Source organism: Zonotrichia albicollis, chromosome 10 (genome assembly GCF_047830755.1).
Source record: "Zonotrichia albicollis isolate bZonAlb1 chromosome 10, bZonAlb1.hap1, whole genome shotgun sequence".
Taxonomy (NCBI): domain Eukaryota; kingdom Metazoa; phylum Chordata; class Aves; order Passeriformes; family Passerellidae; genus Zonotrichia; species Zonotrichia albicollis.
The window spans coordinates 31243861-31271378 of record NC_133828.1 but is presented as its reverse complement, the minus strand read 5'-3'; the positions used below and the strand labels follow the sequence as shown (position 1 = coordinate 31271378).

General features: G+C 58.3%; 1 protein-coding gene and 1 non-coding gene across 2 annotated transcripts; both read left to right on the top strand.

Moving 5' to 3' along the window:
- Positions 1 to 1247: 1247 nt before the first annotated feature.
- WNT10A (Wnt family member 10A) lies at positions 1248 to 19256 on the top strand. The gene is made up of 4 exons (XM_074548663.1): positions 1248 to 2276; positions 4956 to 5218; positions 13043 to 13419; positions 18096 to 19256. Exons 1-4 carry the CDS (start codon positions 2218 to 2220, stop codon positions 18561 to 18563), a joined length of 1167 nt encoding a protein of 388 aa, XP_074404764.1. The 5' UTR covers positions 1248 to 2217; the 3' UTR covers positions 18564 to 19256.
- On the top strand, positions 15668 to 15740 carry TRNAV-GAC (transfer RNA valine (anticodon GAC)). The gene has a single exon. It is a non-coding gene; the product is annotated as a tRNA-Val (tRNA).
- Positions 19257 to 27518: the final 8262 nt, after the last annotated feature.

Sequence of the window (27518 nt, the reverse complement as noted above, 5' to 3'; positions counted from 1 at the left end):
TCGTGGGCTGAGGCTGGAGTGCTTGGTGGCCCTGTTGAGGGAAGGCAGAACCGCATCCACAACTTCTCCACAGGCACTGGCCCTGAAGCACTGCTCTCCTGGCACTGGGCTGGGGGAACCCAAAAGGGGGCTGGCACATGGGATGTGCACGGCCATTCTCCATGTCCCCACACACAGAGTCACACCCCCAGCATGTGCCACTCATGCTCACACTCCTGTGCACACTGACAGGCACCCACATGCCTTGCACCATCAGGAATGCCTTCCTGCACAACCACAGCTCATGCCAGCACCCCCAGTCCCCCTGTGCACATCCTGATACTTCTGTGAACCTCCAGCATCTCCTGCACACCCCAAACCACAGGGACTCTCGCCCCCACTCCTCCTCCATGCTATGCACAGCCTTCTCTCCATGTTTGCTCGCTCCATGCCCCATGTATTTCCGGCTGGTACAGCCACTCCCCACACACCCCACACCTTGCACTCTCTCCATCCCCATTAACACTTACCCATGCCCTCATACCCTGCCTATTCACCCTATGCCTCAATCACATCCAATCCACACTGTCCACACTTGACCACATTGCACACGCTCGCTTTACACCCCGTGCATACTCGCCCCACACCCAGGCATGCAGGCACTGGGACTGAGAACAGTCCTCAACACTCCACACATGCTCACGCTCACCACTCACACTTTCTCTGCTCCATGCACACTCCCCCATGCCATGCACCCTTATGCCATACCCAGTGCCTGCTCACATCCCATGCCTGATGCACTCACCACACACTGCACACACATCACACCCCTGCAGCCTCGCCCCTGCCATGCACACTCACCTGTACGCTGCTTTCTCACCGTGTACAAGGGTCCCCTGCTCATGCATGCTGTGCACACTCCCCCTTGTCCCACACACTGAACCAAGCCGTGCACGATCACCCCTGTGCCCTCACCCGCACTTGGTGCACTCTCACGCTGAGCACATTCACTGCACACCTCGTGTATGCTCACCCCACGCCATGCACATTCACTCCGCGCACACTCTGCTTCCATGTGCACACCAGCAAACCCCACGCTCACAGCACCTTTCCCCCATGCCCTGAGCACACTCCTCCCAGCAGCGTTCAGTCCCCCATGTCCCCACGAATATGGTGCCACAGCATGCACGCTCACCTGCCGCCCCACGCACAGTCCCGCACACAACCGTGCACACAACAAGCCCACGGGCCAGGTACGCTCAGCTCTCCCCGCGCTCCGGATCCACGGTGCACACGCTCACCCCACACCACGAGCACTTACCCCGCACCCTCCTCCGCGCTGAGCATTCCCACCACACACACTTCTCCGCGCTCCGCACGCTTACCTCACACACCGTGCCCACTCACCCACGCTGTGCCCACCCCACGCCGCTTTCCCCCCGGCCCCGCGCCCACTCTCCCGCCGCCCGTGCCCGCTCGCCCCCCCCGCCGCCCGCTCCCTCTCCGGTAGGCTGCGTGCGACACGCCGGCTCCCCGCCCCGCTGCCACCCTCTGCCCCGTCCTTCCCCCGCGGGCTCCTGTCTGGACGTGTCGGGACTCGGGCTCCGGGCGCTGAGTAATGCTCGGCGCAGCGCGATCCCAGGCAGAGCCGCTGCCGCCGCCGCTCCGCGCCCAGCGCTCTCGGGGCGCTCCGGCCGCGACCCTGCTCGCTCCGCCGGAGGCCCGGCGACACCGGCGGCGGGGGACGGCGGGGGGGCCGCGGCTCCCCATGTGCCTGCGGGCCCCGCGGGAGCCGCGGAGCCGCTCGCCCGGCGAGCCCTGCCCACGCCCGCCGCGGCCCCGGAGCCCCGGGGCGCCCTGGGGAGCGGCGGGGGAGCGCACCCCGCGGGCCGAGGGCCCCCCCGGCCCCCCGGCACGTCCCGCCATGGGGGGCTGAGCCGGGGGGCTGTGCGCGGCGGGGCGGCGGCGGGCAGGGCGGGGGGCGCGCTGCCCTCGCCGGGCTCGGAGGGCGCCGGGGCGGCGGGAGGCGGGGGGCGCATCCCGGGAGGATGGCAGAGCCGCCCCGGCGAGCCGAGCCCCGGCGCGCAGGGAGCCAGTGAGAGGGAGGAGAGGGGAAAACACAAACAAGCAAACAACCCACAACAAACAAAGCGGGCAGAGAGCAGCGCCGAGCCCCGCCGCCCCTGCCCCAAAGGCGCCCGCCCGCCCGCAGCCCGCACAGCCGCTGCCCCAGCGAAGATGCGCCCGGCCCTGGCCCACGGACTCTGCTCGCTGCTGCTCAGCCTCTGGGTACCCAGGTAGGAGCTGCACCCCTCCATCCCCAGCCCCGCCGCTCAGAGCCCCGGCCGCACGGGGAGGGCGCCGGGGAGCCGCCGCGCCCAGCCCCGCACCGGGGGCGGTCTGCCCGGGGGGCTCCGGGGGGGTCCCGCCGCTTGCGGCCCCCGTTCCAGGGGCTGTCAGGGCTGCTGCCCCCCTCCGCCTTCCCTTGTCCTGATGGAACGCCGGCGGGATGCGCAGCTTCTCCCGCTCCAGGAGACTGTCCCCCTTCCTCCCCGGCCAGCGCCCGCCCCGACTGCCTCAGTTTCCCCGCTCGCCCGCGGAGGACGGGGGAAGGCCGGCTGGGATGTCACTGTCCTGGGGGTCGGTGCCTGCTGGATCCCCCTGCGTCCTCTCCCTGGCTCCGCCTGCCCTAAATGCTAGAGGGGTAAGAGGGGGCCACCTGCTTTCCAGAAAGCGAGCCCCCAAATTCACCATCCCTGTCCGTCTTCTCCTTCCCTCTGCCCGCTCCCAAACTTGTGCACTGCAGGCAGCCGGGGGTTAATCCTGGTGCTGGTACGAGTCGGGGGGGGGTCCCCCGCCCTTCCCCCTCTCTCCAGCCCCTTTAAATATAATTTGTTAACGTTGGGACTTGTATTAATTAAAGCAGCAGCCGCTGCAGCCTGTGACCTGGGGGCCTGTCACCGTGAAATCAAGTTTAAATCCAGATTTAAAGGGGGAAGAGAGCTGGGGGGAGCGCTGTATCCTCCTAAGAAGTGTGACAGTGACAGCTTCTTGCCGGTCCCTGGCCCTCCTGAGCCCTGGGTGGAGCGAGAGGCAGAAGGACCTTCCCTCTACTCTCCGGAGCCCCTGCCTCAGTTTCCCTGCAGTGCAATCGGGAGAAAGACCGTAGCATCGCCCCCATCCCGGGATGCCCTGGGAAAAGATGGCAGGCGCTGTGTCAGGCTCAGGACATGAAGGGAACGAAGTCATTGCAGTGTTTGGGGCAGGAGCTCCTGGGGTTGGAGATGGTGGTGGCTGTGTCCTGCTCTGCATCTTTTGTCAGCCAGGGCTTGCTTGACAGTGGGAGTGAGTGCAGGAAGCTGGGAAGAAGATTTCCCCTCCTGTGTAGGGGTTTTGGAGAGATGCACTCTCTTTGTCTCTCTTCTCCGCTCCACCTCAACTCTCCCTATTGGAGTCACTGTGGATTTGTACTGGGCCATATTCATATACTACCCATGGAAGTGGTGGGATGGGTATAAACACCCTTGGGAAGCTGGAGAAAGCAGCAGCCTGATCCTGACAGCTCTTGCTCTGCCCTGATCAAGCTGTAATTCAGCAGGACTCTGGGGCTGAACCCTCCCTCCAGAGCTGGGTGAGTGCTGAGCTGGGGACCTCATCCCCTGGCAGCTGCTTCTGTCCATGTACCTGCACCAGGCTTGCAGGGTTTGAGGGAACAGAGGAGGAGTAACCCTTCTCCCCAAGACCTGGCAGCTGCAGTCCTTCCTCCAGCATCCTCCTCCAAGTCTTGTTTCTGTAATCAAAGTTCAAAGGGATTTGAGCTCCTTGCTTCTCCCAGGGACCCAGCTCTTGCCTGTCCCGGGGAACAGGGAGAGACTTTCCTGTGGAGAGCTCCCAGCAGGGACCAAGCTCTCCTGAACAAGTAGGGTGGTGCTGAGCTCCTAGTGGACCATGCTGCAAGATGCTGGATGCTGTTGGACGTCCCACTGTCTGCTGCTTGCTTTGTGGGTCTTCCACTTGGGCACTGTTTATCCAAGAGTCCTTCAAGGCATTCCCTGGAGTTGGGCAAACACTTCCTACTGTCTCCTTCTCCAGATTTGTCTGTCATGTGTAGCTCTATATTAGCTCCAGGCATCTCTTTCTGGACATGCTTTGTCTCCCCACATCCCACATCCCGTCTCCACACCCTCCACACTTCCCAATTTCCCCAGGTCACATCTCAGTATGTGTAAGAACCTGTACCCCTGCCATGGACCATGTGCTTCTCCTTGCACCCATCCATGGGCTGCTCTCTCTGCTTCTGTGGCCACAGGTGTCTGGTTCAGTGGGGCTAGGATGTGACAGTGGACTTGGGATTGCTGCTGGGAGCTTGAGGAAAGTTGGCACAGTGCTTGGCTCCATAGTTCCCAGCTGAGCTGGAAGGAAAACTCTGATCCTTCCCTTTACCTCCCTTGTAAGGACCAGCAGTGTTGGGGGGATGCAGGAGATGCAGGGAGGGGATCAGCCAGCAGCACTGGCTGGAATGGTCCTCCTGCTCCAGGGTCTGTCAGTTCTCCCAGGGGGAAGCCCATGCTTTCTGTGGAAGGCGGGTTGGGGCATTGTGTGCTGAGAGTCTGCAGTGCATGGCTGGTGTGGGAGATCCCTGGTGGAGCACACAGAGAGAGCAAGCCTGGGAGACGTTGGGCTCCAGGGGCAGGATGGCCAGATTTAACTGGTGCTTGCAGAGGCTGACAGGGTGCCTGTACTGTACTTATGCTGTTGGAGGTGATTGCAGCCCCAGTGCTGCTGGTTTTCTCTGCCTTGATAAGCTGAGCTGAGTTTTTCCAGCCTTCCCTTTTGGGCAATAGGCACTGTGTGGATTGAGAAGCCTCTCACCTCCCCATGTGTGTCCCTCACAGAATTTTCCCCTTCCCCAAATGGAAAACCAAGTGGTTGACACATTGCTTGCTCTGAGGTCAAGGGTGTTCTTTCCCTCCCAGCTCGTGCTCCAATGAGATCCTGGGCCTGAAGCTGCCCTCAGAGCCGGTGCTGAATGCCAACACGGTGTGCCTGACGCTGCCGGGGCTGACACGGCGGCAGCTGGAGGTGTGCGTGCGCCACCCCGACGTCACCGCCTCCGCCATCCAGGGCATCCAGATCGCCATCCATGAGTGCCAGCACCAGTTCCGGGACCAGCGCTGGAACTGCTCCAGCCTTGAGACCAAGAACAAGATTCCATATGAGAGCATCATCTTCAGCAGAGGTAAGGGTCGGATGGTTCCCCTCCTGTCCCGCTATCCAGCACCTGCTCTCTGGAGCCCTCATGGGCTCCTCCTGGACCCCTGCACAGCTCTTCCCTGGCCCAGGGGAGGATGAGGTGAGCTCTTCAGCACCCCCATGCCATGGATGAAGGCAGACAGATGTTATGGTCTGCCAGACAAAGGAGCGCTGTACTATGGTAAAGCTGTTCCATGCACCTTTGTACTGCACTAGCCCTTGTCCTGAGCTGCTCCTCCCTGACCAACTCCAGATGCTCCTAAGTCTCTTTCCAGGCCCTCCTGCTTTCTGGCATCTTCTCCCAGTGTGGTGTAGGCTGGTGTTTGGAGCAGTGCCATGGGTGTGCAGCATAATTGATGGGTCTGAAGGTGGATGCCATGCTCTGGGATTTGGTTTGGTGGATACAGTTGAACATCTTGGCTCAGTCCTGCTCTGGGGATGGTGTTTTAGTGTGTTGTGATGAGCTGAAATGCCCCTAACTAGTGGGACATAGCTCTGTGAAGCTGTCACCCTGGTGTTCTGCCCAGTGCAGAGGGCTGAGGGGTCGCTGTTTTGTGGGATCCTAAAGCATGATGGCAGAGGGGACAGGGATTCAGGCTGTCCTGGGAGCTCACCTGCCCACAGAGCCCCCAGCTATGCTGCTGAGAGAGCTCTCCTAGCTCTCCATGTTCTGCCAAGGATTCTGATGCCAGGATCTCCTCTCCCTCGCAGTCATGTCTGGCTCTGCCTGTATCAGAGCATCCCTGGCTGATACTCTCTCCCTCAGGAGCAAACTCTGGGGTGCAGAGGGGCTGGCCTGCATGGTGCAGATTAGAATTGTGACCTCATGGGATCTTCTAGAGGACTTGAATGTGTATTTTCATCTGAGTACCCTTCATTGAAACCTGTGCCTCAGCATATTTCTAAGTGCCCATTGCCACAGGAAGGACATGGTCAGGAAGGACAGTGTGGTGCCAGTGGCCAGCAGCCAGGGTGCTGAGGGCAGGCCACATGCCCAGCACACAGACCACTCCTCCAGCTCCCAAGAAAGGTGAAAACTACCCAAGAAACTGCTCACATACCCTCTTTGTGAGCCTCTCAGCCTGATGCCGAGCAGAGAGTTGCAACCATCCACTCTTCTTCAAACATCCTTCCACATCCTACATCTTCTTTCCCTGGGACTATGAGGAGAGTCTCAATGGGGAGAGGTTGGCAGCTTGAGGCTTACATGTCATTGAGGGGATGTGGTGCCAGGAGCCCACAGGCAGCAAGTGGGGAGAAGGCTGGAGAGGGGATCACAGAAGTGTTTTGGTATCCAAAGATGTCCAGGGCAGCCTGGATAGCCTTGCTGGGTGGAATGCTCCTCAGACCACATGCGGCATCAGAGCTGTGGTCCTGCCATGGAGCAGCTCCGGTCCCTCTCAGGACCTTAGTGCCTGGAGAACAGCAGCGTCGCTTCCCTCTGTGAGCAGTGCCCAGGTTAGGGCCTGGCAGGAAGGGTGGGGACTGTCAGCCCTGATAAGCATCGAGGTATTTCCAGGTCCTCTGAGGAATGTGGCTCACTTCTAGTCTCCTGGGGCGGCAGGAGACACTGGCTCGAGTTGCTCACACACCCAGACAAGCTGCCTTGCTCCGGGTACCACCAGGCTGGGAGAGAAGCACCAGCAGCAGAGAGCAGTGGCCTGCATCCCTCCCTCAGCTCACCTTGTCTGCTGCTGGCCCCAAGGCCTTGCACCTCACTTGTGTCTCAGATGCTCCTGAAGCCCTCCCTGCTGTCAGGGCTGTGACTGATGGATGTGGGGGCTCCCACAGACCCTGGATTCCTGCCCTGTCTCAAGCTGTTGGATATGGCTCAGCCCAGGCTCTCAGCATTGGTGGGATCCCATTCTCTGGAACGGAGACACGACATCCAGCAGCAGGGCAGGATGGAGGTAGGGCTGGAGCATCAGAGTAGGCAGGCATCTCATGGCACTACTGTTTTGGCAGCAGGGGTTACAGGATGAGCCCTAAGCCATCTCATGTAGCTGCTTGGAGCCGTTCTGGCATGGAGCAAGTCTTGATACCAGAGCCCTGGCCCAGTTTGAACCCACTCATGTCCCTCAGTAGCAGTGCTGGAGCTGTGAGCCTTGCCTTCCATCTGTTCCAGGCACAGCCATCAGAGAGGGGATGCATCACAGCGAGTGGTAGAAGTGAGGGGTGCAGGCTCCATGGCGCAGACTTTAATGCACCTGAGCTCCAGGGAGCAGGGCTCTGCTCTGCGCCCTGCCCCATCCCTGCCGTGCCTGGGAACACAACGTGCTTGTAGGATCATTGTTTGTAACCCGAAGTGACAGACCCCTTTAATCTTTCATTCCTTTTCCCACTTCTTCTGCCATCAGCTCAGCCGTGCGTGAATCTCACTTTAAATTATTTGTAGCTGGCTTCTCCCTCCCGCTCTCCCCGCCTGGCTTTGCTCCCCAACTCTGTCCTGTCCTCCTGCATCTCTCACGTCTTCTCCAGAGTGGGCATGAGCCAGACAGGATGCTACACTGCTCCAGCTGTCCCATGGTGCCCATCTCTCAGTGCCCAGTATCCAGGCACTCAGGGCTGCCAGGGACCTCATCCCCTGGGGACAGAGAACAGGACAATGGCAGATGGGTGCCCATCTCCTCATCCTGCTGAGCTGATCCCAGAAGTTTGAGTGCAAGCTCCGGGGAGACAGGAAGGAGAGGCTTCCAATCAGACAGGGCTGGGAGTCTGGGGTGGCTTCAGAGCAGCACAGCTGGAGACAGGGATGCTACCAGCATCGTGGGCAGAGCACAGACCTGGGAGATGCTGCCATCCCTGGGGCACGGGAAACAGTGGCTGTGGGACACAACAGCAGGTTAGTGGAGGGCAAGGAGGGTGCCCAGGGGTTCACCATCCCTGCTTCCACAGAGCCACTGGGTTCTTTTGAGACACCACCATGGTCTGTGGGTTTTTCAAGTCTGGTCTTTTGATGCTACATCCTTGGGGTATGAGATGTCATTTGTAACCTCTGTTGAGTTTCCAGTGCCATCTGCACCCCTCATCCTCCTTGGCCCATGTCCTTGTTAAGCCAGTCTCAACAGTGCTATTGCAAATCCTCCAGTCTTCCCTGGCTCCCCAGCTGGCTGCCTGTGCTCACCACCTTCCTGCCCATTCTCTGGCACTGTCACTTCTGCCAGGACTCTCCAGTGCTGTCCCTGGTCCCATCCTTCTCTTGTGTACCTCCCTCTCCCTCCATGTGCTCACCTAGCTGACAGAGACATTCTCTTCTGGCCTCAGGAGAGGTGGGGGAAGGAGCAATGAGGTCGAGGCAGGTGGCTCCATCTACACCAGCAGTGGAAATAGATCCCATGTTCCTGCTCCAAGGGTGAGCAGCGCGATTGTGCCCACCCCGCTGGAGAGGACGGCCTGTTGTCCTGATGTATTGTCCCACCACAGCATCTGTGGGCTGCCAGGCACTGTGTGGCCTGGCTGGGCTGACCCGTGCCTGGTTGCCTGACAAAAAACAAGCTGCAGATGGTGGTGGGTCACTGAGTCTTGGTCCTTGTCCAGTGTGTGTGCACCCATGGGTGGGTACAATGCCATCAGGGCTGGGACTCTCTCGCTGTTGGGCAGAGGCTGTCTGAGGTGTGCTATGGGACTGACTATTCCCTTTTGCTCATGCCAACCCAAGTCCCATCTACATGGAGCTCTGAAAAAAATTAGGACCCCCCCCATGGAGGGGCTGGATGTCCTTGAAAGCCTTCAAAGGCTCATGGTTGGAGGGAATATGACCCTGGAGTGCAGTATTTCTTGGTTCCTGCAGCCTTTGGACAGATGGGTGATGCTGCCAGGTCCTGTGCCCACCTTAGAAGGCTCACTGGTGACAAAAGGTCTGCATGGCCGTGGTCAGATCTTGATTTCTTCCAGCAGGGAGTGGGGAACTCCCTGCAAGGCTGGAAACACCAGGTGCTGGGGCCCAGCCAGCTGTGAAACAGAGCTTGGGGAAGCTTTGCTGCGTGCTGAGGGAGGCAGGTGCTGTTTCAGCTATCCAGGGAGATGCTGCCAAGCTCAGGACCCCGGCACCCAGCTCTGCAGAGCCCTAGCCAAGCTCTGGAGCCCGCAGACCGCAGCGCCTGGCCTGGCGCACCTGCAGCTGGGCTGCTGGCAGGGATTTGTGCACCCCCGGGCAAACCAAGGGCTTTGCCCACCTGGCCCTGCAGCACATGCGGGTACTGTGGAGGCTTGGCTTCATCCCTGTGGGTTCCCCCATTCCCTGGACCTGCTCCCCACTGGTGGTGGAAGGGAGACCCTGGGGCCAGGCAGGATTGCTGGCGATGTGGGGCCGAGCTGGGCTCCCTGCAGCCTGCACGGCAGCGAGGGCTGCTCCCTCACGCTGCCGTGGGCGGACAGCAGCGAGGGCTGCGGGCTGTCCCTGGCACGCTCAAGGAGGTGCAGGGAGGCAAGTTGGGATCTGCAGGGAGGCATTTAGTGCCTGGTGCTGGGCCAGACCCTGGCAGGTTCACCTGCAGTTTAATTAGGGAGAGGGGAGGGGAGGGAGCGGGGCTGGGGGAGAGGCAGCATGTCGGGACTGGCCGTCTCGGCAGGCCTCGCAGGAGGTGGCGGGAGAAGTTCTCCTCTGCCTTATATCAGGGCTGGGGCAATGTGCCCACAGCTACTGGCAGCTACACCCCGCTCCTGGGGGGTATTGCCATGAAGGGGGCAGCTGAGCATCCCTGGGGTACCCTAGGGTGGGCCTGCATAAGGCTGTCCCGTGGCTCCCTCAGTGCCAGCCAGGCATAGCAGTGAGGAGTGCTGGGAGAGAGCTGCTGTCTGGATGTGATGGTGAGCTGTGGGAGGAAGGCCGTGCCTCCAGCTGTCCCTGGTCTACAGACCGTAGAGTCCAGAGCTGTGCCTGAGCCAGCCCTGTAGCCTTCATTGCACATCTGCTTGAAGGATGGAGGAATTGCAGTGTCCATGGCAGAGGCAGTGCTGCTGTGACTTGGGGTCTTGCTAAATGACCCTCCATCTCTTAAGCACTGCTTGACAGGAAAAACTTTCCCCCCTAAGAAAGCTGCTTTGGGAGTTGACCTGGGGAAGAGATTTCAGACCTGTCCTCCTTGCCTAGCATGGTCTTTAGGTACACAGCAGGCTGGATGCCGGTGGTGGTTTCAGGATTGTGTCCTCCTTTCTGTCTTCCCTGCAGGATGCAATACTTCTTGTACCTCCCACAGCTACACCTCTTCTGTGGTCTCTGGAGGGATATGGTGACTCAAAAATCACTGCTGAGGTCTTAGGTGGCTGGGGTAGCTGGAGAGCCTCCCCACAAAGGGCTCAGGGCTGGCCACCACACACCACTCTCGGCTGTGGTTCCTGGAAGCTTCCAGCCTTGCTGAGCTCAAGAGACAGGTGGTTATTGCAGCCATGTTGCTCGTTGCTTTGCTTCAATCCTCTGTCTCTGGTGTGGCTGGGGTAGAGCAAGGAATGTAAACTGAACCTCCTAGCAAAACTGTACTGGCACGGCTGCTGTGATCCCAGTGCTGTCCTGACCCCTCCTCCCCTCTGCTCACAGCTCCTCATGAGAGCAGGTGAGAGAAGAAGGGGAGAAGGCAGGGAAGAATGGTGGGGCCAGGCAGAGTGATACTGAGCAAGGAAAGGACCATGATGAGATGGGAACAAGACTTCCTGAATGCTGTGATGCCATGTCTTAGGGACCAGTCTGTCTCTTGCCCACAGCGTGGGGAATGGCAGCTCCAGAGACATGGACCCTTACATCATCCATCAGCTCACATACTGGGAGAGCACTAGAGGAGGAAGGAGGATTAGAGCTTTAACCCATGGGTTTCCCAGCCATGGAGGGTGCCCAATCAACCTGACCTCTTTACCTGTCAGGACACAGGCTTGCTAGACGGACTGGGTGGGGTAGAGCTTGTGTCTGGGCTCAGAAGAGATTTTAAGGAGATGCCACACAGGAAATTATATTTTAGACTGGAGAAACGTGTGAGAAAGAGGCAGGGCTGAGAGGAGGGCGTTGTGCTGGTAAAGGGTTCGCTGCCCCTGTCCCCAGGCACTGGCTGTGCGAGGAGCTGGGGATGCCCTGCAGGGTGGCGGTGACGAATTGGGCTGTGCCCAGGTTTGGCGTATGAAGGGCTGAAGCTGGCCCAGATGGTGGGATCAGAGAGCTGACATAGGGAGGATTTGGGAATCCAGGAGACCTTTCTGTGCTGGTTCTCCATCCTCCCTTGCTCACCTGGGAACTGAAGTTGCCCAGATGTGGGCCTTCATGCTCCAGCAGCGCTGTGGGTGTGTTGCAGGCACTGCCTGCCAGCACTCTCCCTGGGGAGGCTGCACGGCACAGTGTACGCACCAGCGGCCCCATTACCTGCCCGCTGAAAAATGTTGTTCAACTTGTGCATGGAAAGAGGCAGGCTGAGAGCAAGCTTGTCCCACACCGAGGGGAAGCTGGGAGAGGCTCCTGCTGGCTTTTAAGCAGTGCCTCGTTAATTTTTTAAACGCACCAGTGTCAAATTAACACACAAAAGAGCAGCACGACTTTAAATGCAGGTTTCCGGGCTGCATTTCATTTTCCTTTAATAAGATCATAGCGTTTGCTCAGCGGGCGGCAGTAACCGCGGAGGAGACATGCGTGATGGGAGCACTGCCCAGCACGGCCAGCAGCAGCGCTTGCACTCTCCCTCCTCCTGGCTCTGGGGCACAGGCAGGGCTTTGGGGTGCTCACCCCAGACCCCTGCTTGATGGTGTGGATTTGGTAAAGAAAACACCCCAAAACCTGTTGTCTGTTCAGCTGTGTCAAAGCCAAACTGCTCATGTCCAACAGAGGGAGAGAGGCTGGGAACTCCAGCTATTTATTTATTCACATGTGACGCCACGGCACAAAATCTGGCACTCCCTGCATCCTTGCCTCATGCTGGGGCCAGTCAGTGTGCACCAAAGCAAAGGGCACTGCAGGCTCCCCGCCTGACCTGGGAACCACAAACAAAAATAGTACTTTGCATTTCAAATAGAATAGAAACTCCCAGGGAGGAGAGGGTCCTCACCTGGCTTCAGTGAAGCCAAGAGATTCTTAGGTGTTCCCTGCTCACAGCCACATGGAGGCCCATGAAGCCCTTTCTGTGAGACCTGTCCCTGTCCCCATCTGCCCTGTCTCCCGCTAATGACACTTGTGGATGTCCTCACTCCCTAGTGTTTAATGACAACCAGCTGCTGGCTCTGGCAGTGCACGGTATGGTCACGCCATGCTCTAACTGATGAGGGATGCTCATTTTTTTCCAGCCTAATATCACATTTAGAGCTTCTTGTGGGACCTGGCAGGGTTCAGGGTGGAAAGGGATATGGGCAGATGAATGGGGCTGGACACGCAGTGCACCCTGCTCTTTTTACTGCCTAATCTGCACCCTGTGAGTAAGCAGAAGTGGCCCATTCTTCAGCAGAAATATCTCTCGGCCAGTGTTATATTTAGTATAGTAGGAAACTCTGAGTGGAGAGGGGAGGAGGGATTGCCTTTCCCATCAGAGCCTGATGCCTGAGCAGTGCTGTGATGGCATCTCCTGGAGTGATGTGAGAGCAGGGTGATGGTGGAAGCTGGGGTCCCAGCTAGGGCAGGGCTGGCCCTCAGGGCAGCAGTGTGTCCTGGTGGGGATGGGGCTGGGGCTGGAGAGCGGACAGTGGCGATTCACTCCTGGCCTGTGTGGGAGCTGGTGCATCAGGAAAAAGCAAGACACAAGCTGAACCTCCCAATCCCTACACCCCAGTGTGAAGATGAACTCACCCAGCCCTGCTCAGGGGTCACAGCAGCCAGCCTGACCCAGTCTCTCCTTCCTCGCAGGCTTTCGGGAGAGCGCCTTTGCCTACGCCATAGCGGCTGCCGGCGTGGTGCACGCCGTGTCCAACGCCTGTGCCCTGGGGAAGCTGCAGGCCTGTGGCTGTGACCAGAAGCGCCGGGGCGATGAGGAGGCTTTCCGGCGCAAGCTGCACCGCCTGCAGCTGGAAGCCATGAACCGCGGCAAGGGCATGGTGCACGGCGTGCACATGGAGCACATGCCCGCTGAGACCCCTGGCCTCCAGGACTCCTGGGAATGGGGAGGCTGCAGCCCTGATGTGGACTATGGAGAGAAGTTCTCCAAGGATTTCCTCGATTCCCGGGAAACCTACAGGGATATCCACTCCCGGATGCGGCTGCACAACAACCGCGTGGGCCGGCAGGTGAGCGGGGCGCTGGTCACGGCTGTGGGGAGGGGATGGGGGGAACAGGGTCCCCAGGACATGTGTGGGAAGGCCCTGAGGGACTTGTGCTGGCTGCTGTGGAACCGTTTGTGAGTCTGGGATTGCCCCCAAGGCACCCCCTCTCCCCAGTCTTGCCCAGAACAAAGGCAGTGATGCCTTTAGCAGGACAGGGCTGCAAGGATATGCTGGCCAAGCACCTGCTGGGAGCAGTACCTCTGAGCATTGCTGCTGTGGCCTTGCCAAGGCCACTGTCACCTGTCTGTGCTGCAGCAGTGGTACTGGGGTGGCACAGCAATGATTCTGGCTCCTGCCTCTCAGGGACAGAGTGAACTGGTGTTGGGCAGCTGCAGTGGGGTAAGCTAAAGACAGGGAGGAGAAAATCACTGGCATCATGGGGACACAGAACAGATTCTGCAGCACCTAGACGTGTCTTTGCCTCCAGAAAGGGAGCCAGTGCCCTGAGGAGGCAGATGTGAATGAGATTCAGTTAGGCAGTGGGCTCCTGTGCCAGCTGGGAAACACAGCATGCCCTTGGGAGCAGAGGTGACAGCCCACAGCCTTGTCCCCCATCTCGAGCAGTGTGCTGGAGCCTGCTCAGGAAAGCAGGACAGCCTCCCCTCCATTCTTATGATGTCAGGTCTCATTACAGGTACTAATTAGTAGCTCACTCTGTCTGGAAGCTGAGGTTTAAAACACTGGAGACAAAAAGCACGAAGGCAGGAGGGGCTGGGAGGATGGCTGCCTTTCCCTGCCTGCTTTTGCTCACAGCAGGTGCCTGAGAGATCACATCCTTTGAGTCCAACAGGACACATGTCCCCAAGACCCCAGCCACATGCTGCCAGGGCCGTGCCAAGGGATATGTAGAGGCTGCAAGAATAAATAATTAAAGGCCAGAATTCCACAGGGAATGTTTCCTTGGGATGGCTCAGACATTTGGATGTGTCTCTTGCTTTGAGCAAGTTTGAGGCCAGCTGTGAGGTGAGGATGCTGCAGAGCAGGACCTTAATGTGTGGCTTACCGTGATGCTGGAGCTGAGGTTTACTGCCCTGGAAAAGCCACCCCAGTTTGGCCAAGCTGAAAATGCCTGGGGAATACCAAAACTTTTGATTTGTTTGGCTTTGTTTGCTTGTGTGTGGTGAAAGCTCACTCAGTGTTAGGCAGCTGAATCCTCTGCAGACTGCTCTGGCCCTATCTGGGCAAGACCCCTGTTCCAGTTCTGACTGCAGGGCTCATCCTGATTCCCCTACATCTCTCCATGCCCCGGATCTCCAGGACTCTTGGCAGTGCTCAGAAACCTGTGGTCATGTTCCCTATTTCCCAAGGGAAACCTCACAGCCTGCAGAAGGAAGGGAAGGTGAGAGAGGAATATTTGCTCTGGCAGGATGTCACGAAACCTTTCCCATGGGATCCAGTAACAGTGAGAATGCCTGGGGTCTGCTTGTCCCTGAGGACAGACAGGCACGAGACTGGCAATGTCTGCTCTTGGTGGCTTCAGAGACAGGATCTGGACTGATGAAAGGAGCCTGGGAGCTAGAAGAAGAGGCAGAAAAAGACTAAAGGGATAAAGGAGGGAACGGTACCTGTGCAGGTGGGGAAGCAATGCCTGGACAGGCAGCTCTGGGACCTTGTTGAGATGAAGGTGTGAGCCCGCGTGTGGTGCTGTGGGTGCCGGGCACTGGAGCAAGGAGATGATGCTGTGCCTGGTCTGTGTTTGTTGGTGCTGTGCTTATTGCCAGAGCTGGTCCTGGGGATGGTTCCCACTTGGGATGGGTTCTCCAACTCCCCACCTGCTCTTATAGCTATGTTGTGGGTCCCACACCCACCCAAGCCCCACTTACTACTAGGAGCAATTTTTCTGCTGTAATAAGGAACAATCTCTTGGGGTTTCCCAGGAAAGGAATGGCTGTGCTGGTTGCAGCAGCTCTGTGCTCATCAAGCTCCAGGGGCACAAGTCCTGAGGCTGAACCTCTTCAGCAGGGCAGTGACGTGGACATGCGCGCCTCCTGCCATGCCCTGCCATGCACCATCCCTCCCTCTCCATGCACCAAGCAGCTGCAGCACCCAGAGCTCTCCAGCATCTCACAGATGCTGAGCATCCTCTCTGTGGTTCCTGTGTGTCCCGAGGGTGCTGTGCCTGTGGGTGAGCCTGTCTCCTGGCTCAGACCCTTCAATGATGGAGGGAGGTGACAATTCCATGGATGGTGGCACCCAGGTGCCATCAGAGGTGGTTTCTGTAGTGTAGTGGTTATCACGTTCGCCTGACACGCGGAAGGTCCCTGGTTCGAAACCAGGCAGAAACACACTGATTTTTCCTTTTTACACCCAGCTATGAGGCTGGGCAGGGGATTGCAGCTGCAAGGGATGTGCAGCATCCTCTGATAGAGCCCTGCAGTGGTTACCTTGCTCCTGAGGAATAGGGAGCCCTGGGACAATCATTGCTTGGTCCAACTCAAGACTGAGGTGGGTGTTCTGCATCCCTGGCAGGCAGCAAGCTCCCCAGCAAGGAGCAGCAGGAGTGTGAGAGAAGCTTTGCAGGTCCTCCTAACTCACCAGATCAGAGAGCAAGAGAGGATGAAAGGAAGCCAGGAACTACCCATTACCCTCACAACAAAGACCTACGATAAAGTTCTTATGAGCGTGCCTGGGAGGAGCTGGGAATGTGTGAAAGAAAGCACCAGCGAGTCCGGGCATGTGTCGAACTTGGGTGTCTATGAGACAGGGAAAGGACGGGTAAGGGTGCATGGAGAGAATTCAATGACAAAAGCATGGGGCCAGGACTCAGATGGGCCCTTCTTGCATGTCCCAGCTCTGTCAGGGTCCTGTCTCCTCTGTGCTGCCTGTGCAGGGGTGGACAGGTGTTGTGGTGCTAGGGCTCAGGATGTTCAGCAGTGATGGCTTGGGTGATGGAGATGGCCACACTTGACACCTTCTTCAGCCCCTACTGTGACCAGCTGTAGGCCTAAATGAATCCCTTTCCAGTTACCACACCACTGCCCCCTCCATCTTCATGGTGAGCCTGCCAGCCACAGCCCTGAATGCAGATTTTCCTGGTCCAGCCAAGCCAGCAGGGTGGGAATGTGGGAAATGGTGACAGTGCTAGACTGTTCCCAGGGATAGTGACAAGAACAGTGGTGAGCAGCTGGTGTCACACCCAGGACACGGTGGAGAGGCCAGGTAGCTCATTACCTGTGAGGTGGAGGCTCTTCCCAGCAGGAGCAGGACTCTGAGCAGGATGAAAGCCAAACTCCAGCCCAGCCCAGACCTCTCCGCCATGTGCCCCAAGCTCCAGGCGTGTTTCATTACCATAACTGCTTAGCAACTTGGAGATTTACTCAAAAACAAGAAAACAAGGAATAAAAACTACCCACCCCTACCTAAACAAGGCTCTCCTGTCACATGTGTCCCTCCCAGGCAGGGGGCAGGAATAGGCAACATGTGGCAGGCATGAAGCCAAGTAGATGGACAGGAATGGCCTTGTAGGACAGCACCTTTCACAGGGACAGGTGTCCCCTGGAATCCCCCCACAAGCCCTGGAGCAGGGCCCTGGGTATGGGGATCAGCCTGTTGCAGTCTGCAAGCCCCATCTGAACTCCTGGTGAGGTTTGGGTGTCTGCATAGGAAGGGAACTCAGTAAAGCCTGTGTGAGCACATGGATATGGGGGCACACAACCCAGTAGGGAATCCCTGTTGGGACAGAGCAGAGGACATTATAAACTGCTTCTTTCCAACCTGTGTGGGGATGTGTGGCCATGTTGTGCCCCTGGAGCTTGATGAGCATGAGCTGTTTCTCTTGGTTTGGCCACAGCAGTATCCCTTACAGGGATGAGGGATGTAGGGGTTCCCAGCATGCAGTCTGGGAGCTCAGCAGCCTTGCCAAGGGAGTCCAAGGAACCCCACACTGGCCTCTGACCCCTGCACGAGCTGTGCTTTCAGGCTGGCCCAAACCACAGTCAGAGCCCAGCCTATGCACCCTGGCCCTTGAAGGGGGGAATGGGTAGCGCTGGCCACACTGCAGCCTCTACAAACTGTAAGTGAAGGATGTGATCCCTGCTTGGAATTCGGAACTGTGGCCAGGTTGGCTGAAGGAGAGAAGGCAAGAGCTAAAAGCAGAGCTGCTCCTAGGACTCCCAGAACTGGGGCTTTATGGGATGAAGGCCTTGGGAAGAGGAAAGGAAGGGGAAGTATCCCTCCCCCTGGCCCACTTGCAATGCTACTGCCTGGTGAGGTGTGTGGGAGACCCTTGCACTGGGGAGGTGTGGCTGCACTCATGCAGCCATGCTGGCTTATAAGTGGGGTCCATGATCAGGTTGATGCTGCTGGAACCAAGCAGCAGTGGGAGGTGAGATCCAGGCTCCTTCTCCTCCCTGTGCTCAAAGAGCTCACCCTCTCCTTTAGGTGCCAATCCCTTGATGAAACATAAAAGCCAGTTGGTATTACCAGGATGGGAAGGGACAGGGTGTGGGACATGAGTTGCACTGGGCACAGCAACAGGGCGCAGCCTTGCTGGCTCTGCAGTTCCAGAGCTTTGATGGCTACTCATGCCAGCCCTTGATGTTCCCGTGGTGCCAACCCACACAGAGCTCCATTGTGGCTTCTCCAGTCCCCAAAACGCGTCTCCTTCATGCTCACTCCTGTGTCCTTCCTTCTCCGCCCAGGTGGTGATGGACAACATGAGGAGAAAGTGCAAATGCCACGGTACCTCAGGGAGCTGCCAGCTGAAGACATGCTGGCAGGTGACGCCTGAGTTTCGCCTGGTGGGGTCCCTGCTCAAGGACCGCTTCTATGGCGCCACCCTCATCCGGCCCCACAACCGGAATGCCGGGCAGCTGGAGCCGGGCCACGCTCGGCACCGCCGCCGGGCCGGCATCAGCGAGCTGGTTTACTTTGAGAAGTCACCCGACTTCTGCGAGCGAGAGCCGGCCCTGGACTCCTTGGGCACTCAAGGGCGCCTGTGCAACAAGACCAGCCCGGGCATGGACAACTGCGAGAGCCTGTGCTGCGGCCGCGGGCACAACATCCTGCGGCAGACGCGCAGCGAGCGCTGCAACTGCAAGTTCCACTGGTGCTGCTTCGTGGCGTGCGAAGAGTGCCGCATCACCGAGTGGGTCAGCGTGTGCAAGTAGCCAGGCAGGGCTGGGTGCCCACCCCAGGGTGCCAGGGACAAGCACGCCTGCCTGCGGCAGGGGAGGGAGACGGGGACTGGCGCCGGGGGGGAGGTGCAGCCGCGATACCCGCTTCCCTCCGCTCCGAGGGAGCAGGAGAGGACATGCTCGGCACCCTCCAAAATCAGCACTTTGTCGTCACCTGGGAAGGGCAGGGCAGGGCTGCCCGCTGCCCCCCAACCCCACATGAGAGCACCAAGGCTCCCGGCCCCGGGGAGCCCACGGCCATGCTGTACAGACCGCCGACACCAGCACCACTCGGGGGGGCGGAGGGAGGGCCTGGGGGTGGGGGACTGCCCGCTGGCACCCAGCGGTATGGAGCAGGATGGGGTCGTGGACAGCAGGGCATGGGGAGCCCAGGGTGGGAGGGAAGTGGGGGGGACACACACTAGCACTGTGCACAAGTTCCTCCAATCACATGCGAGGTTGTGCTCGGAGCAGGATGGGTTTGGAGCACCCCGTGGGATGGAGAAGGGGCACGGCTCCCCGGGCTGGGGCTCAGCTCTTACCTCTGGGCTGGCTTGGGCTTCGCGGCCGGAGGGGCGGATGCCCGGGGCTGTGCTGTGTGTGTCTGTGTTATTATATGGTAAGTTATTTTTTGATTGTGAATAAAAGTGGATTGGAGACAGCACACGGTATTTCAGGATGCAGCACCCTGCTCTTCCTGCTGCCAAGGGCTCTCCGTTCCTCTAGGGTGACAGAAGGTTGGAGGGCAATCCTCGGTGCTGCTGACCTACTTGTGTGAGACTTTCTCTTGGGTGCTGTCCTGCCATCCCATAATAACTGTCCTGTCAGCTGTTTCGAGACTGGCAGAGGGTGAGGACCCATCACAGGCATCCCAGAAACTTGCAAGGTGGCTGCTGGGGAGCTTCTGCCCACTTGGATGCATGCTAGACCCCATCCATCCCATGGAATCCTGGCTGTTGCCCCCGTGCCCGTGACCATGCGGAGCTGGGAGCTGCCCCACTGTGTCCCACACTCCTGGGCAGGGATGGTGGGGCTGGAGAGCAGGGAGAGGGGAAGGCAGCACGGGTGGGCCAGGCAATGGGGGTCCACAAATGGCAGCTTGCTGTGGTGGTGGGGAGGGCTGCAGCAGCCTGCAGGGGCCAGGCAGTGAATCATGCTGCTGCTGTTTCCTGGCTGATAACTTCCCTGCTCCTCCCACGGCTGTGCACCCCTTGGGGCTACACAAAAAAAAAAAAAAAAAAAAAAAAAAAAAAAAAAAAAAAATCCAAATCAAGGAGGAAAATACCAGGCTGGAAAGGAGTGAGCAGCCCGGGTCCAGCAGGGAGTGGCCCGTGTCCTCGTTTCTCGTTTCATAACGCTCACGCACACAGCTGGAGCTGCATCGGCCGGGACAAATGCTCTGCCCTTCACCACCCCTGCAGGGGAGGACTGGCTTTTCTCCTCCAGCAGGGACCATGTGGATCGGGTCCTTGCTTCTGGAACCAGGTGAGGAGAGGAGGAGAATGCTGTAGGTGCTGAAAGGAAGCACAGGAGCTTCAGTGACCTTGCGGCACCTGCATGGCTCTCCGTCTGCCAGCACAGGAGGGACAGCGAGACACGAGGTCTCCATGGTGGCTCCCAGCAGCAGAGACATTGGGCTGGTGTTCTTGCGGGGAACAGGATCTCAGCTTGGGCTTTGGGGCACCCAGGCTTGCCCTGTGAGGCATGAAAGCAATGTTGTTCCCGTGGGGCAAGTTTACTCTGACAGGGCATGCTCCAGCAGTTCATTTTCCCTCCTGAGATCCTACTTTTCCATCTCCAATATCCATCTCCAGTATCAAGGCCCTTTTTTCCAGATCCCCAGACTTTTGCCTTTTGGCCATTAGCCCAAGGACTAATTGGACCCCCTGAGGTTCCCCTCCCTCCCAGGCTGGCCAAACCTAAGGTTGTGCTGCTCAGGGCAGGGGAGCTCTGCACATCCATCATGCTCCAGCTCGTGGTAGGTGCCATTGACTTCCCACCTCCCAGGGGCTGCTTTGCAGATGCCTGTGCTCTCAGGGCTGCCTGGGGTGATGACTGACTCACTACGGAAGCTCTCACCACTCTGCACTGGCCCTTTCACCCCCTGCCTGCTAATCCCAGACCACCTGCTCTGCCATAGCAGGATCCTAGGATATGACTCCCCCATAAGAGGACCAGAGTGGGGACAAGGTGTGTTTGATGATGCCCAGAGAAGTGATGCAGGGCAGGGCCATTTCCCCCAAGGATGTATCATATCCCCCAGCAAGGCACTAGGCTCTGGGCATCCTGGATCTGCAAGGACTGCAGCTTGCTCTTGCCTTCCAGCCAATTATAGGGATGGCATTGTGAAAGAGCATACCAGTGATGCCAGCACACCTTGGCTGAGACTCCCAGTACAGTGCCCTGTGCTCTTTGGTTCTGTGGAGACCTTGTGTGAGCTGGAGACCCTGGGACACTCAGAGGAAAACATAAGATCCCTTGATCTTTGCCAGTCTGCAGGAGGCATGGCAGGGGTGCAAGTGCTGTGCTGAGGGGTGCTTTGGGCTGCAGGAGCATGCTCTGGGTGCAGGCAGCTCCAGGACACAGGCATCCTGCTTGCAGCATCTCATTTTCCTCTTGGGGCCAGCTGGCTCCCAGTGCAATACCAGTCTTCAAGATCTGCTCTGTGGCTTCTCTGCTGAGTGTCTGGGAGCCACAGGCAAGGTGCCAGTGTGCCTGTGGTTACGAAAAACAGTGTCCCCATGCTTCCCTAGCTAGGAAGCAGCCACTGGGCAGCTGTTTTCACAACCACACTGCTGCACAGGGTGCATGCAGAACACCTCCTCTCCCCACAGCCACTGCTGAGCTTCCAGAGCCAGCTGCCAGTGAGGGCTTGGCTCCCTAAGTCTGGGCATTCCAAACTTCTCTTCCATGGACCACCCTCCCTGATGCACCAATGGGATATGTTCCAGTCCCACCAAAGCCCCGTGTTTCCTCACACAGAGGGGCTGTTTGAGCCTGCTGAGTTCCAGCCTTGCCCATGCTGGTGCATGGCCCCCTGCTGCCCCTTGAGAGACATCTCCGCCCTGCAGAGCCCTGCACACAGTTCTGGGCTCCAGTGGGAAGGGTCAAGGTTCTTCACCCAAGAGAGAACAATGACCGTCAGTGTAGAACAGCCCAGGTAGATGATGAAGGTGGGGTTTCCAGTAAAGGGGACCAGAACAGCCCAGGTAGATGATGAAGGTGGGGATTCCAGTAAAGGGGACCAGATTTCTCCAGTGTTTTCCAGTCATTTTCCTACAGAGGCAAATCACTAAGGGAATTCTAAAAACTGGAAAAGGAAATGGTCATTCCTTTCACTTGCATGTCATAAAAGGTCACTGAAGGCTCTAAAGGAGGCAACAAGTCCATGCTGGCAAAACCAGGTAAAACTTACTCCAGTTTCATTAAGTATTTTGGCCCAAGCTCTAGAAATTCCTCTGTCCTTGAGGGTCCTTTCTGCTGAGGGAACCACCAGCCCAGTGTGAAGTCTAGTGGTTTTCTCAAACTTTGAACTTCCTGGTCCCCGGGGCAGGAAAGCTTCTCAGATCCTTCTAGTAAAGCGAAAGTAAATCTCACTTCTTGCCCCTGTGGTTGTGGAGAGTGATGGGAAAGCCTGAACTGAGTGTGACTGCTGAGAAGGCAATAGAGAGACCTGAGCTGGTCTGATCAGCTTGTACTTCTGCCAGGTCTGAAGCCAGATCTGTGGCTGTCCAGATGTGGATACCCCAGCCTGGTGCTCTCCCAGACCCTGGCCTTGTGCCCACCAAGAGACACAGAGTGGAAGAGCCAAAGGGACAGTGGATTCCCTCCAGCACAGCAGGTTTCTGGGCCCTTTCTCCTCTCACCCAAAGCCCTAGCTCATCTCTTGCTTCTGGAAAGCTCCAGCAAGGGTGGGGAAGGTCTCTGGGGGTGGCAGGGGAGTAGTGGGGGGGCTGGGACTTTCCCCAGGAGATCACAGGAGGAACTTTGGCTGGAGGGTGGGGGGAACCGATGAGGAGTTGCTACATCATGCCCCAATGAGCCGTGAGTAACTCCTCTGGTATTTCTTCCCCTCACAGAACAGTCATCAGAGCCAGATCCTGCCTGGGGGAATCACTGCACGGGAACGCCCAGCCCCATCCAAATTCCATTCCTGCTCCCATCAGAGCTCTCAATATGAAGCAGAGCTATGAGTGGACAGTTCTGTCTCAGTGGTAGCCCCTTTCCCATGTCACCCACTGAGGCGACACGAGCATGGGCATGGGCAGGGCTGGCAGTGCTGGCTGGCCGAGCCTGGTCAGCTGTTCACCCACAAAAGCAGCCAGATGCACCTGCGCTACTGGAGTCAGGAGAGAGCAAAGCCTCGTTGTGTCTGCTTACCCAAGGGGAGCAGAGGGCAGCCTCTCTCCTGCTCTAATCTGGGCAACTGGCCTCCATGCTTGAGAAGCAAGTAGCCATGGCTTGAGCCCCATGCTGAGAGCCTGGCTGGCACTGTTGTGTGAGCTGAGATGCAGAGAGGTGCTCCGAGCCTTTCCTGACGTTCAGCCCCAACATGTCGTGCTTGGCACCAGCACCCGTGCAAGCCCCCGAAGAAGAAAAAAAGTTTGGCCCTGACTGACCTGCTTGGCAAGGCGAGGTACCTACAGCGAGGCAGCACCTGGCTTGGGATAGGAGCCCAGGAGTCCTGTGCTCCCCCACCAGGCCCAGCTCCTGCCCACCACCCCCTGGCACAGCATTCCAGTGGCATTGCCCTCCCTCGTAAGGGGTGGGTCACCTGCCCAGGGAGAAGGCTGCAGCCATCACAGTGTTGGGCTCATTGAGGTACAGACATGCTGGCAGCAGCCAGGCTCTGGGAGTGTCACCACTGGCTGGGCACACTGCAGCCTCCCTGCTCAGCCACAGCTGCACCAGCCCTGGCCATGGGGCTGCCACACGCCTGCAGAAGGGCCAGCAGAGTTTGGACACAGGTGGGATGTGGAGATGGAGAGCAGAGGGAGGGTTTGGGCTGAAGGCTGTGATGGAGCCAGGGCAGCTCCAAAGGCTCTAGGGGGAGGCTGGGCAAGGGATGGGAAAGATCTGGGCTGAGAAGAGTTTGGGGTACACTGTGCCCCTTAGAAAAAAGATCTGAGCAGAGGCAGTGGGCACACTGGAGTGAGAGCAGGGGGCAAGATGCATGAGGAAGGAGGCTGATATTGTTTGGGAAGGGGGTGATGTGGAGCTCCTCCACAGCCCAGACCCCAGTGGCTGACCCAAATGTTCTTTACTCTATTAGTCCTAAATGTGGTCCTCTGGCCAAGAAAACACCAGGGGCACCCCAGGCCTCTTGGAGAGTGTGTGAGGAACACCAGCCTCTGGCACAAGTCTGTGACATGCAAGAATAGGGTACCCAACACTTTTCCTTATCCCTTGATCAGGGGAGTGCCCAACCCTGGCCACTGTGAATAGGGTCCAGCAGCATTCACAGCTCATTGCTTCCATGAGGCTGATGGAAGAGGCAAGAGGATGCCTGGCTCTGACAGCACAGGAGAAGCCAGGGAAGGATGTGAGACTGGAAGCAGCCTGGTGGGGACACCAGGACAGGTGGGGAAAGGGGAAAAGCTTTTTGGGCACAGATGGAGAACACCTGGGGAAGACCTTGTGCTACTCCTCTCCTTCCCCCATTGCAAAGGGAGGTTTTGGGCTCAGCAGGGAGATGATGGAGGGGCACATCTGGCACAGGGGCAGGACACCGGTGCAGGAGGGTGGGAGCAGGCAACTGGGGGTCGGGGGATGAAAGCACAGGGTCCAGGAGGAGGGAGTGACAGGAGCGGTGCAGAGGCAGCCAGCACAGCCAGGTGCAGTGGGAAGGGCTGGGGGGAAGGCAGGGAAAAGAGGCCAAGTGCAAAGAGAGCAAAGGCAGCGGAGGAAAAGAGAGCATGGCCAGAGAGGCAGAGATGAAAGGGGGAGTGAGGCAGGGGAGAGATGAAAGGGCCACGGCGCGGGTGATGCTGCCTCCTCCCCAGGCTCCCGGGGCTCTGTAATCCCCGAGGAGCTGGCTCCTCTCATGTGGTGGCCCGCAGCTGTGTGCGGTCGGCTCAGCCCCACCGCTCCGCACTGGGACTTTCCAGGAGGGGGAGAAACCCAACACAAAACACATGACTGAACCAGCGCCTGCCAGGCCCCTGCACGCGGGGTCCGGGGGCACCCTGGCACGCGGTACGCCCCGGGATGCCACAGCCCGTGGGGGCCAGGGCCAGATGGCAGGCGTGGTCCCCTCTGCTCTGGGGAAAGCTGGCCAGGGCAGGGTGAACAGACCTGGCTGGTCAAGGGGCAAAGCCACGAGGTGAAGGTGAGAGCTTGGCTGAGCCAGGGAGAGCACGGCTCAAACAGAACCTGCAGCAGCATGGGGTGGCCTCTTAGGGACACCCTCTGAGGTCACAAAGGTGGGGTGAAGGGGCCATATGGGCTTGGTCCTTCTCTCCAGATTTCTCTGTTAAGTGCCATACTGCCTGCTGGGCTTGGCTCTGGGTACCAGGGATGCAGCAGGACTTGGCACATGGAGCTGGAACCCATCCTGGTGGGTCACTGGGCCGTTTGTTTGACTGCTCCAAGGCAAACTGAAAATCAGGCCACTGCAGATACTGAAGCAGCCCTTTCAAGGCACTTGTTACCTAGGTTATCTCTGTTGTTCATGCCCAGCTCTGGCCATTATGGGGTTCTTTCCCATAGCAGATGACTTTGCTGCTTGGCAGCCTCCTGTTCACCACAGCTGACTGCAAGGATGCTGGGCTCCATAGGGATGCAGGCTCTCTTCTCATCTTTGGGGCAGGTGGGGCAGCAGACGTGGTGCCCATGGAGGGTGTCCCATGCCTCTCTTCCTTCTTGTATCAGTTTTGCCCACTCCAACCTTCTCTCCTGCGCCCATATGAACCTGGTGAGCTCAGCTAGAAATCACTCTGGCAGCTTGAGCAGCATCAGAAGCTGCCTTTGCCTTCTTGTCTCAGGGATTTTCCTTTCCCCATCTCCAGTTCCAAGACTAAAGAGGCAGCTTGGCCAGTGAGCTCCTCTGAGCCCCTAGTGAGTGTCACTCTGTAGGACTCTCCTGTTCCAAAGGCTCTCATGGAGCAGGGTTGCCAGCTTCACAGGCTTCCCCTCTGGGAAGATCCCATCTAACTCAATTTTTTTTGGCAACATCTGGAAGCATCCTGGCTTCTTCTGGACTACTCCATCCACACTCAGCAAGGGGACCCTCCATGGGACAGGGAGGTCTCAGCCTTGATGCGTTGTCCCTGCCCACGCCACATCTGACTCCTGCTCTGTGCCACACGGGTCACACCAGCCACACGCCCAGGAAGGAAGGGACATGGCTATCCCAGCTATCCCACAACTGCACAGCAGCCCTGGAATTGCTCCTGGGAGCACATCTCCGTGCTGGCTGGGAGTGGTGACTCCACGGCTGCAGTGGGGTCTCTCCTCAGGGACCGAGCTGAAGAGTGATAAAGGCGCTGCCATGCAGAGGAGCCCAGCACGTGTGGAGAGCAGGAGGCGGCTGTCCGCAGGTCCCCATCCCCGCAGGTACGAGCCGGCCCTCCCCAGAGGAATGCTAGGGCACAGCCGCAGCTGCAGGGAGGGGAGGCGCTTGCCAGGCGCCGTGGCACGAAGGCATGATAGGGCACGCTCCTCCCGCGGGACCGTGAATACCTGTCCCAGACACTCAGAGGCACACAAGGCGTGTACGTGTGGCGCTGGAGCGCACACCTCGTCAAGCCTGGGCGGTGGTGCTGCACCGAGAGAGGAGGCTCCATCCCGTTCGCCCTCCCACTGCCGCCGGTGAACTGCGAGCTCCCTCTCGGCGGAGCCCGCTTCCCCATCACACCCCGCACGTAGCGCACAGGTCCTGCGGAGGGAAGGAGGGAGGAAGAATGCCCTTTCCTCCTGGCACAGGGGGTGCGAGGGGTCTGGCCTGAGGCGTGGAGTGGGCTGGGGGGTCTTACTGGGTCCCTCCAGCCTTAGCATCGCTGTTTGAATGAATTGCCAGGGAGTTGCTGAGCGAGGATCAGAAATGAGGAGATGTGCAACACAGCGAAAGAATGAAGACAAGCGCAAGTAGTGGTGCCTGGTGACTTCTGTCATTTGCTGCTTGCATGGGCATGGGCTGCATGCCTGTCACATGCACGGGGACACATCCATGTGAGCCTCACCCGTACTGCTCACTCACAGCTGCTCCTCTGCTGCTACAGGATCCTATTGCTTGGAACAGACTGCACCCTCTGCCACACCACTGACCACACTCCCTGCACCAGACCAGGAGCATGTGTCATCCCAAAAGGCTCCTAGGTTCTGTGCCTGATTGTGCTCTCGGCCCAAGTACTGATGCACATGTCCCTGGAGGCATCCTGAGGGGCTGGCTCCAAGTAAAGAATGAGGAAAAAGCTGATGCTGAAATCTCCAGCTGTTTGCAACAGCTACCTAAAAATAAGGATGTACCACACCATGACATTGCCAGTGCAAGTCCTCTGCCATGAGCAGCTGGGGTAAATACCTGTCAAAGGAAGGGGCTTCTGCTGAGCAAAGCTGGGCTGGTATTGATAGCTCTGTGCTGGCTAAAGGTGTGCTCCAAACTTCCTGAGAGACAAGGTTGGGAGTTCAATTTCTCTATTTTTGGGCTAGCAAGAAGACACCATACTGCTGAAATGCTTTTAGCCAGGACCAAGGAGTCTGCAGTGCTGGAGTAGTTTGAGCCAGATGAGCTGATAACCTTTGAGGATACCTGTCCTCAGAAGGTGGAGGCTGTGACAGGAGAGAAGCAAAATCAGGAGAAGACTTCTGCCATGTGCCTCCAGAGATAGAACCCACAGTAAACCTGAAGTGGCTGTGAAGTGGAAGGCAGCAGCACTGCCATTTCCCCCCCACCATCCCTCTACCTGCACACACTGCCTGCCCAGCCTTACAGGGAGAAGAAATCTGTGC

Bases quoted from the DNA above. Each gene is read 5' to 3' on its own strand.
- WNT10A (XM_074548663.1), top strand. From the start codon at position 2,218: ATGCGCCCGGCCCTGGCCCACGGACTCTGCTCGCTGCTGCTCAGCCTC. The intron at 2,277-4,955 runs GTAGGAGCTGCA...TTTCCCTCCCAG, and splicing joins CTCAGCCTCTGGGTACCCAG to CTCGTGCTCCAATGAGATCC. The intron at 5,219-13,042 runs GTAAGGGTCGGA...CCTTCCTCGCAG, and splicing joins GAGCATCATCTTCAGCAGAG to GCTTTCGGGAGAGCGCCTTT.